We start from the raw sequence: 17,221 nt of genomic DNA on the forward strand, positions 1-17,221 counted from the left end.
GGGGGGGGGTTCTGATAGGTGGTAAAAAAAATTTATGGAAAAGAAATGAGCGTTTCGTTCCAACTAAAGAAAACTAACAACAAATGGTCAGGGGTGGAGTAGACCTGCCCTAAAAGGTACTATATAAAATACCGCTAGTCAAGGTTTATCAATGAACTAGTCTATAAGGCTGGTGGATTGCACTCTAATTGGAGCTGGTGACTTGTATAATGTCTCGAAAAGGAATCAAAAGATTTTTGTTAGTCGCTAAAAACCTTCATTATCATTCTAAAAAAATACCATAAGGACACTTTAGTCATGCAACTTTAAAATTATGATATCCCACATTGGTTGGGGAGGAGAACGAAACACCCTTTATAAGGGTGTGAAAACCTCTCCCTAGCAGACACGTTTTAAAAACCTTGAGGGGAAGCTCGAAAGGGAAAGCCCAAAGAGGATAATATTTGTTAACTACCAATCATAAAGGATCTCCTGTAGCCCATCTATGATGCCTCTTTTGACACCATAGACCATCCCAAATTTTGAGAAAAGAAACGGCCATCTTTTCACTGCCAACTTGCCAAGGATAAAGTATAAACAGATGGTTCATCTAAGGGGAATTTTATAGAGTTTTTTTTCTCCGAACTCTGTCTTCTGTGTGAAGCCCTTATTAGTAATCAACCTTAAAATTCTTTTACTCTTCTGGGGAGTCTTTACAGACCAAATAATTTTGTGGGAGGAAAGGCGTATTGGCTGTCAACTTTAAGTGTGCTGGTTTATAAGAAAATGTGCCTGGCTGTCCAACTTCCAGACAACACCAACTTCATATGTGCCTCAGCTCTCCTACTGATCTTTTCTCAAGGGGGTCCAATTAAGCTTCTCAAATTTCTGAACCAATTCCTCCAAGGGAGAGAGGTAGAGACCCAATTCCAATCGACAAGATGGCACCCTTTGTCTTCACCGCTCCTTTTCAGATGGGATTCCACAAGGTTCTTTTCATATTGTGAGCAACCTTAGCTTGTGATTCAAAAAGAAAGCAGTGGTTTCGAGTTTTAGATAAAACTGCATGTGCCAAAGTTAATATACCTCCTTTTGACATTGGAAATTTCATTCCTGGACAATTTAATCCAATCCATTATAGGTTCTTAAAAGCTGCTTGCCTATTGGTGTCTTCCCACAAAGAGGCCTAAATAATTTGCAACCAAGAGTCTATGCCTATATTTTCCCTTCCTTCTCTACAATCTCAATCCTTGTTAAAGAAGTCTTGGATAATTTGTTAGTTTGAACCAAGACTTGTTGGAAAGTATTAAAGAGGACCTCCAATTTTCAAGAACACCACTCTCGTTGTAGAAGAAAACAATTTTATCCTCAACATCTTGGCACTCAATAGGAGAAACATCAATTTGTTGCTGCTTTCTTGAAGCCAACAGCTAGGGTCAGGCACATTTAAATGTCTCTCATTGGGTTCACTCTTTTAAACTTTTCAATAATTATCATCCTTGTATGATACCAAGAGCTGGGGCTCCTTTCTGTACATATATATATTTTGTAGTTTCCATGTTCGTTGGGCTTTGGGTTACAATCTTTTTTATTCTTCATTAGTCTTAATGAAATATGTTTTATTTATTAGAAAAAAGAAAGAAAGAAACGGAAGATCTGTTTTTGGTCACTTGAGGCTAACATGCAGTGCTAAATTAATTTTGGATTTTCTTGTTTTCAGAATTCCAATTTTGTGTAAATACCATGCATCTGCTTTACAGGGAAAAAATGCAATGAATCGACAAAACGTGTCTTTACTTGAAGGAAACAAGGAATTATATCATGAAAAGGAAAGCTTTCTAAGAAACAAAGATTTTGCCGAGAGTCAGATAGGCGCATTAACAAAGTCTTTAGAAACTATGCAGAAGGAAATTAAAGATAAAGAGAGCCTGGTATTTTCCCCTCATTACACTTTGGAGGTGCTTCCTAATTTTGCTCTTAATTCTTAAAATGTATGCACTTGTCTTTAGGTACAAGATTTAAAGAAATCCTGGGAGCACCAGAGAAAGGAACTCAGTGACTGTAGAGCTGAAATTGCTGCACTAAAAATGCACATTGAGGGATCTCGTTCTAATTTGTACTCAGCTGCCAATGATGTGGATCCTGGCCAACTGCAGTCCTCTGAAACTTACAAGGAGGAAATAAAGTTACTGCAAATTGAAATTGAGAATTTAAAAGCAAAAAATATGAATGCTTCAGATCCTGTAGAACCAATTGTTTCCAAGGAAGTGTCTGAGAAGGCAGAAGACAAAATTGTTGAGATACATGAAGATAAAAACATTTTAGCTCATGTGTCAGATGCAGGGAATATAGCTGTAGATAATGGAGATGCTCCGCCAGTGGCTATGCAAACTTCTGGTAACAACATGAGCAAGTCCGAGGAGTTTATCCATGAGCTTTCAGTACTTTCATCAAATAGTGTTAAGTGCATGGAAAATAAAGAAAGTGTCTCCAACCAGAAGGGTCAGCAACTGGCAGAAGACAATGTGATACCCGTAAAAGCAAACAACCCATATGATGAAGCTGTTCTTGAAAAGGTAATTAATCAGTTCCTTTCCCAGTTCACATTTGAATCGGGCTTTTATGATACTAGTACAGGATTAAGGTGCATGTACTTTTTTCTACTTGGGTCTGGCTGCAACTCTAATGCCAATCCAAAAATCTTTTATGTTCATCTTCGCTAAATCTCCACATCCATCTTTTAAACTTAGATATATGAACTATGGTAACTGTTTGACAGGGTTTGGGGACCATTCAGATACTTGCAGATGCCTTACCAAAGATAGTTCCTTATGTTTTGATCAATCATCGTGAGGTTCTTTTCAGTCTCTCTATGTCATATTAAAAAACTGTCTCTTATTTCCATATACTGATTTGATCTTTGTTCTGACTTTCAGGAGCTTCTTCCCCTTATAATGTGTGCAATTGAGCGTCATCCGGATAGTTACACCCGGGATTCCTTAACTCACACTCTGTTTAATTTAATCAAACGTCCAGATGAACAGCAAAGACGTATCATCATGGATGTGGGATTTTTCTTATTGTTTTCAACTCTGTGTTTGTAGGTTGCTTTTTTTGTTTTATTCATACTGAGGTTTTCATCTACTATTTAGGCATGTGTTTCCCTTGCTAAGAGTGTTGGAGAGATGAGAACAGAAACGGAGTTACTCCCTCAGTGCTGGGAACAAGTGAGTTTTGCAGTCTACTTCGTAGGAGATATCATTTGTACCTTTGTGTACTTTTTTGAAGAAATTTTTTATTTATGTTTTCAATTTGATTTCAGATAAATCACATGTATGAGGAGCGTAGACTACTGGTTGCTCAATCATGTGGGGAGCTAGCAGAATTTGTCCGGCCTGAGATTCGTGATTCTCTTATCCTGTCTATTGTGCAACAACTGATTGAAGATTCTGCAACTGTTGTGCGGGAGGCTGCTGTTCATAATCTTGCTATGCTGCTTCCCCTCTTTCCAAACATTGACAAATATTACAAGGTCAGCCTCACTAAACATGCTACGAGGCAATCATGGAGAAGAATTCTGACTTGAGAGAATTTGCTACAGTGTAAGCTCTAGAACAGGTTGATAACGCATGGTCTGGGGTGGAGCCGTTTCCCCTTGCCATTGATAGGATGACTCACAAGAGGGAAAAAGAAGCATTAGGACACAAGGGTTTATTTACGTAATTATTAAATTTGTTTGTTTACAGGTAGAGGAGATGATGTTTCAGTTGGTCTGTGATCCGGCTGGTGTGGTTGTGGAAACTTCAATGAAGGATCTGGTTCCTGCTGTTGTGAAGTGGGGAAACAAGTTAGACCATGTCTTAAGAGTATTATTATCTCATATTTTGAGCTCTGCTCAGGTGTGCTTGTATTTCACCATCTTTTCTTTCAGTGCTGAGAACTTCCTTATTCATCACTAATTTATCTGCTAAATATTGAAGCGGTGCCCACCTCTTTCCGGTGTTGAAGGATCACTTGAGTCTCATCTTCGTTTTTTCGGTGAACGGGAACGCTGGAATGTTGATGTTTTACTAAGAATGCTGGCAGAATTGCTTCCATTCGTGCACCATAAAGCAATAGAAACTTGCCCATTTTCTTCCGTAACACAAACTACAGGAACAATGATTTCAACTTCTGTGCTTGAACTGTATGCAGGGTAAATTCTGCTCTTTTCTCATCACTGTTTTTTCTTCATTTTGTAGACATTTGTATGATCCTTTCTCTAACATTACCATTAACATTTCAAAGAGGTTCACATCAATTTGACTCTTGTGGTACTATTGGCCTAGGGGATGCATTGAATGGCCAGCATTTGAATGGATTCATGTAGACTGCTTTCCTGATCTAATTCAGCTGGCTTGTTTTTTACCTCAGAAAGAAGACAGCCTAAGAAATCGAGTTACCAGGGTGCCTCATCATTATCTATGACATTTTTCAACTTTAATTTTGTTTTTTGGTGCATCATTTTCCTTTACTGTATTTTCATGTTTGGACTATGCAGTTTCTATTGGCTGTATCTGAACGTTTTGGTGATTCTTATTTGACACATATTATGCTGCCTGTATTCTTGGTAGCAGTTGGGGAAAGTGCAGATTTGGCATTTTTTCCTTCAACTGTTCATTCAAGAATTAAAGGTAAATTGCCACATTCATCGTACAGTTATTGAGGAACAATTTACCTGGGTGCCTAGCTGACTGAGTTAAATTTAACCTAAGGTCTTAACTTTATCAAATGAACCAAAATTTATACAAGGGGTGGAAGTAGTATTTTCCGTAATTTGAGTTCCAATTTTTATGGGTATTTTAGTAGATGGATGAGACTGTTATTGTACGTATTGGTTATTGCGGTTGTGTTGATGTGCTTTCTTGCTCGGTTTTAATGTTTTGGCATTGAGTTTGAGTTTTTTTTTAGCGGCTTAATTTTGTGGTTAGGTTTTGATTACTTTTGTAGTTGGGTTTGGACATTTTTTTATAACTTGATTTTGGGTTTTATTATTATTATTATTGAATTTTGTGTGATTTATTGGTTAGTTCATAGGCAGTTTTTTAATTTGGTTTTATTTAGGACATTAGTTTCAGCCCCCTTTAGCTTAGGGCTCAATTTGTTTAAGGTCAAAATTGGCTTGGCTTGAAAATAAAGTAAAAAAAAAAATCCCAAGTATTGCACATATAGGTCTTAAACCGTCTTAATGTGGTTTATTTATTGAAGGTCTTAAACCAAAAACAATTTTGAGCGAGAGACTTGCAACAATTTGTGTTTTGCCACTTCTTCTAGCTGGTGTTTTGGGTGCTCCTAGTAAACACGAAGATTTAGTGCAGTTTTTGAGGAAACTATTAGTCGAAGGCACTAAGGAGGAGAATCCGTCAGCAAATCGATATAACGAGATTGTTGATGCAGTCCGCTTCTTTTGGTTTGTGCCTAAATAAATGCATATGTATATTTAAATTTTGTAGTTTCTCTTCTGAGGTTTCTTTCCATTGTGCAGTACATTTGAACGGCACCATAGTATGATTTTTAATATTCTGTGGGAGATGGTTGTTAGCTCTCACATAAATATGAAGATCAGTGCAGCCAAGTTGCTCAAAGTTATTGTAAGCTTAACTGTTCTGGATTTGTTATTTGTTTAATTCCATACAATATTTAAAGCTAAATCAATTATAATTTATTGCAAGGTACCGTACACTGATTCAAAAGTTGCTTCTGCTCACATTTTGCCTGCTCTGGTTACTTTGGGATCAGACCCGAACTTCAAGGTGAAGTATGCAAGCATAGATGCGTTTGGGGCTGTTGCACAACATTTTAAGAATGACATTGTATGTATCTTTGCTTAGTTAAAATTGTCTATACAGTTGGACCTTCTAGAGCACTTTCTGAGGCGTAGCTGATTAAAAAATATTTTCACCTCATAGATAGTGGATAAGATAAGGGTTCAAATGGATGCTTTTCTCGAAGATGGATCCCATGAGGCTACAATAGCTGTGGTCCGTGCATTGGTGGTGGCTGTTCCTCATACAACAGAAAGACTTAGAGAATATATCCTTGGCCATTGTTCTGATTTCTGAATGTTTCTATGAGTATTTATGACTGTTTCACCTTTCTCCGGTGATTTTATAAATTAGGCCTATAATATAGTCTGTTTGTTTCTTTAACATGCTACATCTTTTATCCAAGATCTTTCAACTCTCAGCCGCACCCCCTTCATCAAGTGCATTGATGCGTCGCCGTGAGAGAGCCGATGCATTTTGTGAGGCAATTCGTGCTTTGGATGGTACAGGTTTGTCTCATTTTGTGAGCCTTGTAAATCGGATGCCCACAAGCTTTCTTTTATTGATGACTTTATTAACTCACCACTTACAATTGAAACTTTTACAATTTAATCATATACAATTATATGCTTGCTTGTCTTAGACCTATCGGCAACCAGCATACGGGAGCTATTCCTTCCTACCATGCAAAACCTTTTAAAAGATTTAGATGCTTTGGATCCAGCACACAAGGAAGCTCTTGAAATCATAATGAGGGAGAGATCGGGAGGAACTTTTGAAACCATCAGTAAGGTGATGGGTTCACATCTTGGAATTGCTTCATCAGTGAGCAGTTTCTTTGGTGGTGATGGTGGGCTGGGAAAGAAAGAACCTTTGGAGCTATCTCCAACCAGACCAGTTGAGCCACCAAATCCTGCGCCACCACCAGCAGCTGAGGACACTAGGTTCAGGCGAATTATGCGAGGAAGTTTCACAGACATGCTCCGAGGCAAAGTTAAAAGTCAGGACGATTCCCAGATCCTATGATATTGGACAGACTTCTACCAGGCGCCATTCAGGCACGTATTTTCCTTTCCTTAGTATAGTCAATAGCGAACAACCTTTTTGTCTTACATGAAATGATATTACCATGTCTAATAAGGTTACATTCTTTCATTAAATTATTCTTTTTACCTTCTCTCTCTTTTGTTTCTTAATCTCAATAGTGAAAGGAAGAAGGAAACAACACTATCCTAAGAAGTGAGGATCTCCTTATTACCTTATAATCAGCTCTTCTCCTTGCTATACCCAATATCATCAAACTTATTATTGTCATTGCCTTCATGCTAACAAGTAATTTACGATGACAAGTAATTCGATGTGGTTTTACTCTCAGTTTTGTCCATTTGACTTGATAGTGAACTTGATGATCCTTCTGTTTACATGTTATGTCCTGATACTGTGCACAGCTTGCCTATAAACTGAATGAATACAAAAGATTGGATGAGAGTTGATCAATGATAAGGATGGATGCTTATCAAAGTTCAAATGAATTATTTGGACTTCAGTGCTCTCAGCACTTATTTTGATTAAGGAAGATCAAGGAGGAGTAGGCCAACATTTGCATATTCTTCAAAAATAGTTCAATGTGAAGGGATGATGGGCTTTGCTTCCAGTGTGAGAGCGAAGGGTGTCTCACTGGTCCATGTTGGCTTTGTCAATTCTACAGCAACCACCATCACTTTATCCTTTTAGTCCTCAGTTTTGATCATTTCAGACTAATAGATTGTGGTGTTGATTGGTTGTTTGCAATGTACAAAACAAAACAAAGCTGTGTAATTCAAGGTTGGTTTCTTTTGTAAGTTCGAACTTAGATCATATATAGGTTTTAATCTCTTGCTCCAAATAAATGTTGAGCTATATTTTTTTTTACTGATAGAGTCGATTTTAGGTGATTTTGATTTTAATTTTTACTACTAGTAGAATTAACTCCACACCCTGTTCATAAAACTTACCAAATTGCTAAACCTTATCTGTGAGGATAATTTTCACCCTTAAAACGAGGATGTAAAGTTGTTTTGTTCGAATTTTGGACATGTAAAGTTTTTTTTGTTAAAATTTTGGACATTGTAAAGTTTTTTTTTTTGTTCGAATCTTGGACATGTGGATATGTGAGCCATAATTTTACAAGTTGTTGATGTTATACATTATCCACAAAAAATTTTAACATTCATATTAATTTATAATTTAGAGGTATTTTACACGTGTGATATGGACATTAATATTCAACCATTACACGATGTGATATGGACATTAATATCTAACTATTTATTAATTTATTTATGTAGGATAAGATGCCTCTATATATATTTTATTGACCATATTATATGGTAAGGTAATGAGCATATTCCACGTGATAACAGACTTATCAACATTTAGGTAATGAGCATATTCCACGTGAGAACAGACTTATCAATATCTCCAAAATTAAGTCAAATATTTTAAATATTTTATCCATAAAATTTTCAGTACTCCACAATGCATTGACTTATGTTTTCGGATAATAATAATAATAATAATATTAACAACAATAATATATTTATAATAATAATATTAACAACAATAATATATTTATAATAATAATATTAACAACAATAATATATTTATAATAATAATATTAACAACAATAATATATTTATAATAATAATATTAACAACAATAATATATTTATAATAATAATATTAACAACAATAATATATTTATAATAATAATATTAACAACAATAATATATTTATAATAATAATATTAACAACAATAATATATTTATAATAATAATATTAACAACAATAATATATTTATAATAATAATATTAACAACAATAATATATTTATAATAATAATATTAACAACAATAATATATTTATAATTAAATTACAAGAGCATGTTAATAATAATATTAATATCAAATGTGTCTAGATATTAGTTTAAATGAATAATCCAACAAAACTAATTGACATGTCACAATCATCTAAAAACAACCATTTTGTACCATCAAAACTAACATCATATTACTTTACCAATAATTTTCGACCTAACTTGCAGATCATGTGACACAAAATGTCCATAAACCTATCCTTTGTAGCTACTCGACTCGTAAAAGAGATCTACAACAACGTTATTAACACTAACTACCTTGCTTACATTGATTTGTAAAATAAACATAATCCAATATTTTCTTAGAAGAATCAACTAATGTATGCATTGAATTTGACGTGAACATCAACCTGAAATAGGTCAACTTATATAGGATCCAACAACGGTTTATTTTTTATTTTTGGTATTGTTTTTATATATTTGTTGATAAGATAAGATATATGTATAGTTGACCATATTATAAGATTTCCATATGAGGAATAGGGATAAGGACTTGACAATGTTCCACATAACTAAATAATCCAATTTTGATTTGGATTGAAGTAATAAAAAATAATATGGGTTTTTATTTATTTATTTATTTATAATATTCATACTTTAATTTTATAAACAAACAATATATCATATAGTGCAATTCCAACTTTTCCCCTTAACTCCTGATTTTGAGTGTCCCAATTAATTAATACCCTTTTCTATCTCTATTTGATTTTTGGTTGGCATGAAGTCAAACCCTCTTCTCCCCTTCAAAAAAAAAAAAAAAAAATTAAATTAAATAATATATGATCCACCAATTGAGGAATTATTTGAAATAATTTTCAAAACCACCTTTTTTTAAAAAAAAATCAAATGAATCTTAATAAAATTTCAAACATAAAAATAATTGCGATTGAAATGGGATAAATAAATAAATAAATATGGTAATTTGGATTAAAATAGAGTAAATAAATAAAATTGGAATAATAAAAAAACCGATAAAATAAAAATAAAAATGAATAAATACATAAATGAAGCCTCCACCAGATATATTGGGCTTAAATAAATATTAGATATTAGATAAGAACTCCACCACACCACACCCTGCCGCCTCCTTTCTTTCCTATTCCCATTTTCCACGTGTACTCTTCTCCTTTTTTATAAAAAAAAATATAATATTTTAAAAAATTAAAATAAATATAAGATTCTACCAAATCGCAATTAGTTGAAATAAAGAAATATTTTTTATTTAAAAAAACGAAATCATAAATTTGAAATTTGAAATTTGAAATTTTATGACGTTTTAATAATAAATAAATAAATAAATAAATAAGAAAAAGTTTCAAATGTTAAAGAGAGGGGCAGCGGCCGCCACGCGTGCCACCGAACCACCTGGAGAACTTTCCAAGCCTACGCGGCGCAACGATCACAGTGGCTCTATCCATTTTCTCTTCCGTCTTTTTAGACCTATTTTTGTTATTTATTATTATTATTTATTATTATTATTATTATTATTATCGTTTATATAATTAATTAAAATTAGTAGGTTTTAATGAGCTGTTAATCAATTTCCTTTCTTCTCCTATTTTTTCTTAAACAAACTATTTCCATAAATCCCAAACCCATCAAAATCTTCTTTCTATAAAGGATGATTTCCTCCCACCATTCTTCACAACAATCACAAACCAATACAACAAAATTACTCTTCTCTTCCCTTTTTCATGGCCGCTTCTGATCTCTCCGTCATTCTCCCCCGCGTTCTCGTCGTTTCCCGCCGCTGCGTTCGTAAGAACAAATTCGTCGATTTTGTCGGTCAGTTTTTAGATTTCCTTCATTATCATGCATTTCAATGAAACGCTCGGATTGTTGATCAATATGGATTGATCTTTTTTTTTTTTTTTTTTTTTTTTTTTTTTTTTTTTTTTTTTNACAATCGAGTTACGATTGGCGAAGCTTTGCCTCGAGAGGAACATTCCGTACCTAGGGATTTGCAGAGGATCGCAGGTCCTCAATGTCGCATGCGGAGGTACGCTTTATCAGGACGTTGATAGTGAGATTCGGAAGAAGTGTCCGGGAGGGGAAAAAGTGGTTCACATGGATTACGATAATTACGATGGGCATAGGCATAGGGTTAATGTTGTGGAGAATACGCCATTGCATAATTGGTTCAGAGATTCATTGGATGAAAAGAAGATGGAGATTATGGTGAACAGTTATCATCATCAAGGAGTTAAGGTGTTGGCTCAGAGATTTGTGCCCATGGCTTTTGCTCCTGATGGATTGATTGAAGGGTTTTATGATCCAGATGCCTATAATCCTGAAGAGGGAAAGTTCATTATGGGACTTCAATTTCATCCTGAAAGAATGAGACGCCCTGATTCTGACGAATTTGATTATCCTGGATGCCCTGCCGCTTATCAGGTACCTTTTCACTCACCTTTTAATCAACTATAACTCTGTTTCTGTGGTTTCAAATATTCATCCAACCAAACAGAGCTTATCTAAAAGTGTCCTGTATCTAAAGATAAGGATTTGAAGTTTAGAATCAAAATAAAAAGATCTTAATATTTTTGTTTAAGTATTAAGGTTTGAATAACTTTATCTGGATCAAAATAAAATAAACACTAAAATAAGATTCGATTCTTTTTTAAGTGATGAGATTTAAGTGTTGATTATATAGGTTTGAATGTTATTTTGATTCATATTTGTTCTTTATGAAGTTCATCAGGTGTCTTATCTATCAAGTTGTGTTGTTCTATTAGAGGTTGTTTCTTTTAGTTCTAAAACCTTCTGTAAGAACTGTTTTATTGACCCAAATCTCAGATCGGTTTCTTAGCTTCTGTACATGAACTATTTAATTAACATGAATCTTACGTGCGTTTAAAAACTCTGACTCCAGGCCCACCCTCTTTCCTTTGACCCCTAAAGCCTTCTGTAAGAACTATTTAATTAACATGAATCTTACGTCCGTTTAAAAAGTTCTAAAGCCTTCTGTAAGAACTGTTTTATTGACCCAAATTTTTGCATCTAATTTTAGGAAACGCTTATGATTTAGACAGGAACCAAAGCATTGGTACCGTATCAAGTTATGATGTTTCTACAGCTTTTGAAACAGAAATGAAGTCAGTTCTTATGTCAAGTATTTTATATTATGAGAATGTTGATAATGGTAACTGGAGGTTAGCTGAAGTTGTTCATTTGGGATTTGGTGCAGCAATTTGTGAAGGCAGTGGTTGCATACCAAAAGAAGTTAAACAGCAGCACATTATCGGCACCCAAAAAGGCTTTAAAGCTGGACAACGAAATGGAGAAGAAAAGGAAGATCATAGTCCGAAGCTTCTCCCTTGCCAAGAACTTATACACGACCGGCCGCGACGCCCAGCTGGAGCGAGAGGCTGAGCTCGAAGTAGGAGCAGAGTTCCTAGAGGTATAATCAGAATCAAGTGTCAAACCTCAAATGCAGAAGCCTTATTATTAGATCACAAAGCCAACTGTTTTGAACTGTTTTGTTTTGTTTTGCTTTGATTTGTTTTTGCAGTCGAACACTGCTCTGAGCGTGCAGCAAAAGAATAGGCTGAAGCAAATGGGTGCAACAGTGAGAAATGGAGGGTCGTACATAGAGAAGCTGAAGGTAAATGAAGAGAGAGAAAGAACAGCAAAGAATGTGATGGGGAAGATGACAATAGAGCAATTGTCTGATCTCATGTCATTCTACCATATGATGGGTCAGATCTGCTCAGAAATTTTGGAGAGAAAGTTGAACGATATTGTGAAGTAAAAGCCAGCAGTTTGGCCTTTTGATCTGTCATTTTCTAAATTATCTTTTGCTGTTGGGGACTCATCAATTTCATTAAGGATCCACCACAAATTTATGTATCTCTCTCTAATTTATATTTTCTCTCTCTACAAAAGGTGGGTAATGGATTGAGGACCTCCAAATTTGTAACCCTCTCTCTCTCTCTCTCTCTCTCTCTCTCTCTCTCTCTCTCTCCATTGCTAATGGGTTGGAAATCATTATGTGAATTATATTGCAATTGTAAAGTTTGGGAACCCATGTTTTACTTTTCTATGCTGTTGACTTGTAAATACTGTAATTGGAACAGAAATGGACCACCCAAATCCATTATCAATGGATCATTACTCATACCCATTTCACGCCATCTCCAAACTTCGTGTAACCCTTATCAGGATCTCTTCAGTCATCAAAATGTAATTATATTACTCAATAGACAACCATGCAATACCAAACATAACATTGNCAATTGTAAAGTTTGGGAACCCATGTTTTACTTTTCTATGCTTTTGACTTGTAAATACTGTAATTGGAACAGAAATGGACCACCCAAATCCGTTATCAATGGATCATTACTCATACCCATTTCACACCATCTCCAAACTTCGTGTAACCCTTCTCAGGATCTCTTCAGTCATCAAAATGTAATTATATTACTCAATACACAACCATGCAATGCCAAACATAACATCGAACAATTTGAAAAAGATAATTCAACGTTTTCATTCTCTTCATGAGCTCGATATCGTCTCGAACGACCCCTATATCGACAGATTAGAGATGTAGCCATATAGATAGCCGAAGGCTTTTGTGTTTTAAATGAGCTAGGATGTCTACTTCATTCTTGAAGCTTCACTCGTTTGCNAGATAATTCAACGTTTTCATTCTCTTCATGAGCTCGATATCGACCCCTATATCGACTACACTAGACGATTTCATGCCCATTTAAAGCTTCCGAGCACACATCAACTTAAATGCATAGTTTTGAAAGTTAAAAGAAAACAAATGTGTTAAAATTGACTAAAATACTGTGATCAGTTAGCCATTGGACTTTGAAACTATATAATAAGTCTCACATTTTTTTTTTTTTTAATATTTAAAAAATATGCTCGACAAATTTGACATATTAAATAAAAATTTAATAGATCAATTAAATAGAAAATTTGGAAGGATGTGTAAGCAAGTTCCTAAGACCCGCCACGTGTTGAGCATAACCCTCCAAATAAGATAATAAATATTTTATAAAAATAAAATAATAATTTTATTCTCTGAAACTCCAAAGAGTAAAGGATCCATTCGGCAATTCGCATCTAACTCCTCACTTCTCATCCCCAATTCAGATCTCTGCCGAATTTGATTCCGATTTCCGATTTCCAATTTCACAGAGCACAAATTAAGCAACGAATCTCTTAAATCTCCATCTCCCATGGCTACCTTGCATAAATTCAAGCTCTTAGCCTCCCAATGTGCCGTCACTGGTAGCCCCACCCGAAGTCCCACCGCTAGCCCCGTCATTCATCTTCGCCGCCGCCGCCGCAAAACCCTAAGAATGCTCCTCAATCGTACCGATCGCCGTCGATTTCCTTATCAAGACACCTCCGCCGATCCTCAAGATGTCGACGACGATGACGACGACGAGAATATGATTCCGGAAAAGAACGATAAGGAGGTACGAGCCAGGCGGAAACTCAAGGATTTGTTCGTCTCGTCGCCGCCGCTCGAGGATAAGGTTTCCGATAGGCGAATCGAAGAACAGGAGGGACTGTTAACGGCGATTAACGCCAGCGCTGCCGGAATCGGTACGACCTCCACCACTCGCCGGTCCCTGAGACCGATATCGACTACATTTCGATACAGATTCCTCCGGCGAGCTTGGCGGCCTGTGCTCGTCGCGATTCCGGAGTAGAAGATGCTCCTCGCTGGTAAAATCTGTACGAAGAAATTCCATATTTTTGCCTCAATTATTTTTTCTTTTTTGATTTTTTATTACAAAATTTCCCTAAAAATTCCGCGTCGAGCAGTAGAAGGGAAGCAATGTAAATAAATAATAATAATAATAATAAAATACGATTGATGTAAATTACAATTAGAAGTTATTATTAAGACTAAGAAAGTAATTAATCAAGTACCTTGATAAACATTTTAACGATTAAATCAAAAGAAAACCGTTACCGTTAAATATTAAATGAAGGTAGCAATGGTGGAATTATTTCTATAGACCGACACGAACAATCATTCATTTATGTACCTTTTATTTACTCGTGTTACATTTTGTCGATCTATGTACCTTTTATTTACTCGTGTTACATTTTGTCGATCTAAAATCATGGTTTCAAATTTGAAACTTTAAATATATTATTAAAAAATAATTTTTTAATAAAATATAAAATTTAAGTAATTTTAATAATTCCTAATGATTTGGGACTAAATAATAAAAGAAAATTATTTATGAGACAAGGGAAAAAGACATAGAGAAGAAAAGAACGCGGGCCGTTTTCGCTCGTCGGAAGAGAGAACAAAAATCGGAACTGCGATCAAATTATAATTTCGAAGGAGCGAAGGTAGAGTGAAAATGGCGGATGAGGAAGGCGAGCGGAGAGCNTAGCGCCGTATTTTGACAACGCGCGCCGTTGCGTCAAGTACGTTGATAAACATTTTAACGATTAAATCAAAAGAAAACCGTTACCGTTACCGTTAAATATTAAATGAAGGTAGCAATGATGGAATTAATGGAAAAGGTTTGTTTTGGGAATTTTATAAATGCATTATCTCAAACCAAATGAATAGTTTTAGTGTGATTTACTTATATATAAATAACCTAATAACGGATCCGGACATCTCTCACATTCCTTCCAACATTGTCATGTTATATATTCATCGCTTTTAAATAGAAAATTATTTCTATAGACTAACACGAACATCATCCTGGATCATTTATGTACCTTTTATTTATTCGTAAAATCATGGTTTCATTTTTTTTTGAAACTTTAAATGTATTATTAAAAAAATAATTTTTTAATAATAAAATATAAAATTTAAGTAATTTTAATAATTCCTAATGATTTGGGACTAAATAATAAAAGAAAATTATTTATGAGACAAGGGAAAAAGACATAGAAGAAAAGAACGCGGGCCGTTTTCGAACAAAAATCGGAACTGCGATCAAATTATAATTTCGAAGAAGCGAAGGTAGAGTGAAAATGGCGGATGAGGAAGGCGAGCGGAGATCTCCAGAAATTGCGTCAACTCCGTCGCTACAACCTAATTTCAAACCTAAACCTAAAGGAGTCACTCATGAGCAGCTCTCTAAATTTCAGGTTTTTTCCCCTTGATTTCCTACAGATTATGGCTTCATTGTTCTTTTCCTATTGGATTTACTTCTTAAGTTTCTGCCTTTTGGTTTTCAATACTTCACTTCGCTTCTTTTGCTTCCGATGATTTTCTGTGCAACTAACGAGAATATTCTAGTTTTCAATCTAAAGTCTTGCTCTTAAATTCATTGATTTAAAAAATTTTGTTGTTGCATTGGTAGGGTTAGAAAACCGCTCTTCCCATAGAAAGTTGTAATTTCTCTGGAATTATCTCCTTAAATAACATTCATGTTCTATTTGGTATTTTCTTCTTAGAAACCTACAAACTGTTGATAGAATGCCATGATCTGATGTGTTCTCTTCATCTTAATTCAAGGATGTGGTTTATGTAAAATGGATGGTTGAAGGCATTGCTTATTTTGTTAATCCATTATTCTTGCAGTTGAATTATTTGGGACAATTTCCTTGGTGCTTCCGACCCTCTTTGAATATCTCTGTTGGCAATTGAGTTTTCTAGCTTTCGGCCCCATTTCTATGGGAGGAGCTGAACTTAATTAGGTTTGTACCATCAGGCATATAAGATAGGAGTTAAGATCATTGTTTTAAGTGGCTTTTGTCACCAAAGAATTTTGAAACTACCTTTTTTCAAAAAATAAATAATTGTTACCAAGAGGAGAGAAGCTTCTTGGAAATGGAATTATGAAAGATACTTCTATACATATGGTAGTTGGAATAGCAATGGTAAATATTATTAGGCTAGATTATTAGTTGAATAGAAACGGCAGGTTTTCACTTGACTGGAGTTCCGGAATCAGAATTCAGTTAAAGAAAAGAGACAGTTAAAAACTTACCGGGACATTTTTTACTTACAGTTAAAGAGTCACTGCAAAATTACCGACGAGAGAAACCAATTACAAAAAGAAATAACTAGACAAGAACGGGGAATTATATGAGAGAGATAAGTATAAGTAATGAGCTTATATTATCAATTTAATACGACAGGAGCTTCACAGGAGGCGACTTCAGATAAAATCAAGGTCAAAGATAAGAAAGAATACGAAAGGTTTTTCTAATTTATTGCATTGTAGTGTAGTTTTTTGTTGTAAGCGTATGTTTTAATATTGAAGTCCTTGTTGGAAAAATAGGTTTGACTGGAAAATCTCAAATCAAGGATCTGAATACCATTGATGAAGTTACCGAAGTTGAACACTCGAGACTTTCCAGTTCTGATGTCGATTTTGGGGAAAAGAGCTCCCATGTTCAGCGAGATAACACAAAAACTACACTTCCATCCAAAAAGCTACACAAGTTACATTGGGGGTATGAGATATTATGATAAATATCAATATGCTTGCTATTGAATATCTAAATATATAATATATATACCCATATATGAGTGTGTCTGTAGTATCCAAACTGATGGGAACCAAGCTCAACAGTTGGTTGGGG

General features: G+C 34.9%; 4 protein-coding genes across 11 annotated transcripts in view; all 4 read left to right on the forward strand.

Moving 5' to 3' along the window:
• Positions 1 to 7,694, forward strand: part of LOC111806369 (lisH domain and HEAT repeat-containing protein KIAA1468 homolog) — an 11,541-nt gene extending 3,847 nt beyond the window's left edge. For 3 of the 7 annotated variants that reach the window (XM_023691660.1, XM_023691682.1, XM_023691688.1), the window contains exons 5-21: positions 1,740 to 1,910; positions 1,989 to 2,555; positions 2,759 to 2,833; positions 2,916 to 3,044; positions 3,132 to 3,206; positions 3,302 to 3,511; positions 3,726 to 3,878; positions 3,960 to 4,174; positions 4,308 to 4,425; positions 4,520 to 4,652; positions 5,227 to 5,428; positions 5,504 to 5,609; positions 5,691 to 5,831; positions 5,928 to 6,051; positions 6,176 to 6,292; positions 6,427 to 6,841; positions 6,989 to 7,694. In XM_023691660.1, the coding sequence (XP_023547428.1) occupies positions 1,740 to 1,910; positions 1,989 to 2,555; positions 2,759 to 2,833; positions 2,916 to 3,044; positions 3,132 to 3,206; positions 3,302 to 3,511; positions 3,726 to 3,878; positions 3,960 to 4,174; positions 4,308 to 4,425; positions 4,520 to 4,652; positions 5,227 to 5,428; positions 5,504 to 5,609; positions 5,691 to 5,831; positions 5,928 to 6,051; positions 6,176 to 6,292; positions 6,427 to 6,809 (2,919 nt within the window). In that variant the 3' untranslated portion in view covers positions 6,810 to 6,841; positions 6,989 to 7,694. Of the gene's footprint in view, positions 1 to 711; positions 969 to 1,739; positions 1,911 to 1,988; positions 2,556 to 2,758; positions 2,834 to 2,915; positions 3,045 to 3,131; positions 3,207 to 3,301; positions 3,512 to 3,725; positions 3,879 to 3,959; positions 4,175 to 4,307; positions 4,426 to 4,519; positions 4,653 to 5,226; positions 5,429 to 5,503; positions 5,610 to 5,690; positions 5,832 to 5,927; positions 6,052 to 6,175; positions 6,293 to 6,426; positions 6,842 to 6,988 lie in introns of those variants that run through there. The other 4 variants (XR_002816796.1, XR_002816797.1, XM_023691697.1 and 1 more) reach the window with 4 other exon arrangements.
• Positions 7,695 to 10,389: 2,695 nt separating this feature from the next.
• Positions 10,390 to 12,735, forward strand: LOC111805432 (putative glutamine amidotransferase GAT1_2.1). The gene is made up of 4 exons (XM_023690568.1): positions 10,390 to 10,480; positions 10,599 to 11,089; positions 11,883 to 12,095; positions 12,207 to 12,735. The coding sequence occupies exons 1-4, from the start codon at positions 10,390 to 10,392 to the stop codon at positions 12,444 to 12,446; spliced, it is 1,035 nt and encodes a 344-aa protein (XP_023546336.1). The 3' UTR covers positions 12,447 to 12,735.
• Positions 12,736 to 13,887: 1,152 nt separating this feature from the next.
• On the forward strand, positions 13,888 to 14,367 carry LOC111805523. The gene has a single exon (XM_023690650.1). It carries the CDS (start codon positions 13,888 to 13,890, stop codon positions 14,365 to 14,367), a length of 480 nt encoding a protein of 159 aa, XP_023546418.1.
• On the forward strand, positions 14,336 to 17,092 carry LOC111781219 (the record flags this gene model as incomplete). Of its 2 annotated transcripts, none has more annotated exon segments than XM_023661815.1 (5): positions 14,336 to 14,392; positions 14,920 to 15,049; positions 15,678 to 15,778; positions 16,775 to 16,835; positions 16,918 to 17,092. In XM_023661815.1, coding segments are annotated over 4 exon segments (353 nt in total), but the record flags the coding sequence as incomplete, so codon positions are not given.
• Between the last annotated feature and the right edge of the window lie 129 nt (positions 17,093 to 17,221).

This window comes from Cucurbita pepo, chromosome LG01, assembly GCF_002806865.2.
Source record: "Cucurbita pepo subsp. pepo cultivar mu-cu-16 chromosome LG01, ASM280686v2, whole genome shotgun sequence".
NCBI lineage: Eukaryota > Viridiplantae > Streptophyta > Magnoliopsida > Cucurbitales > Cucurbitaceae > Cucurbita > Cucurbita pepo.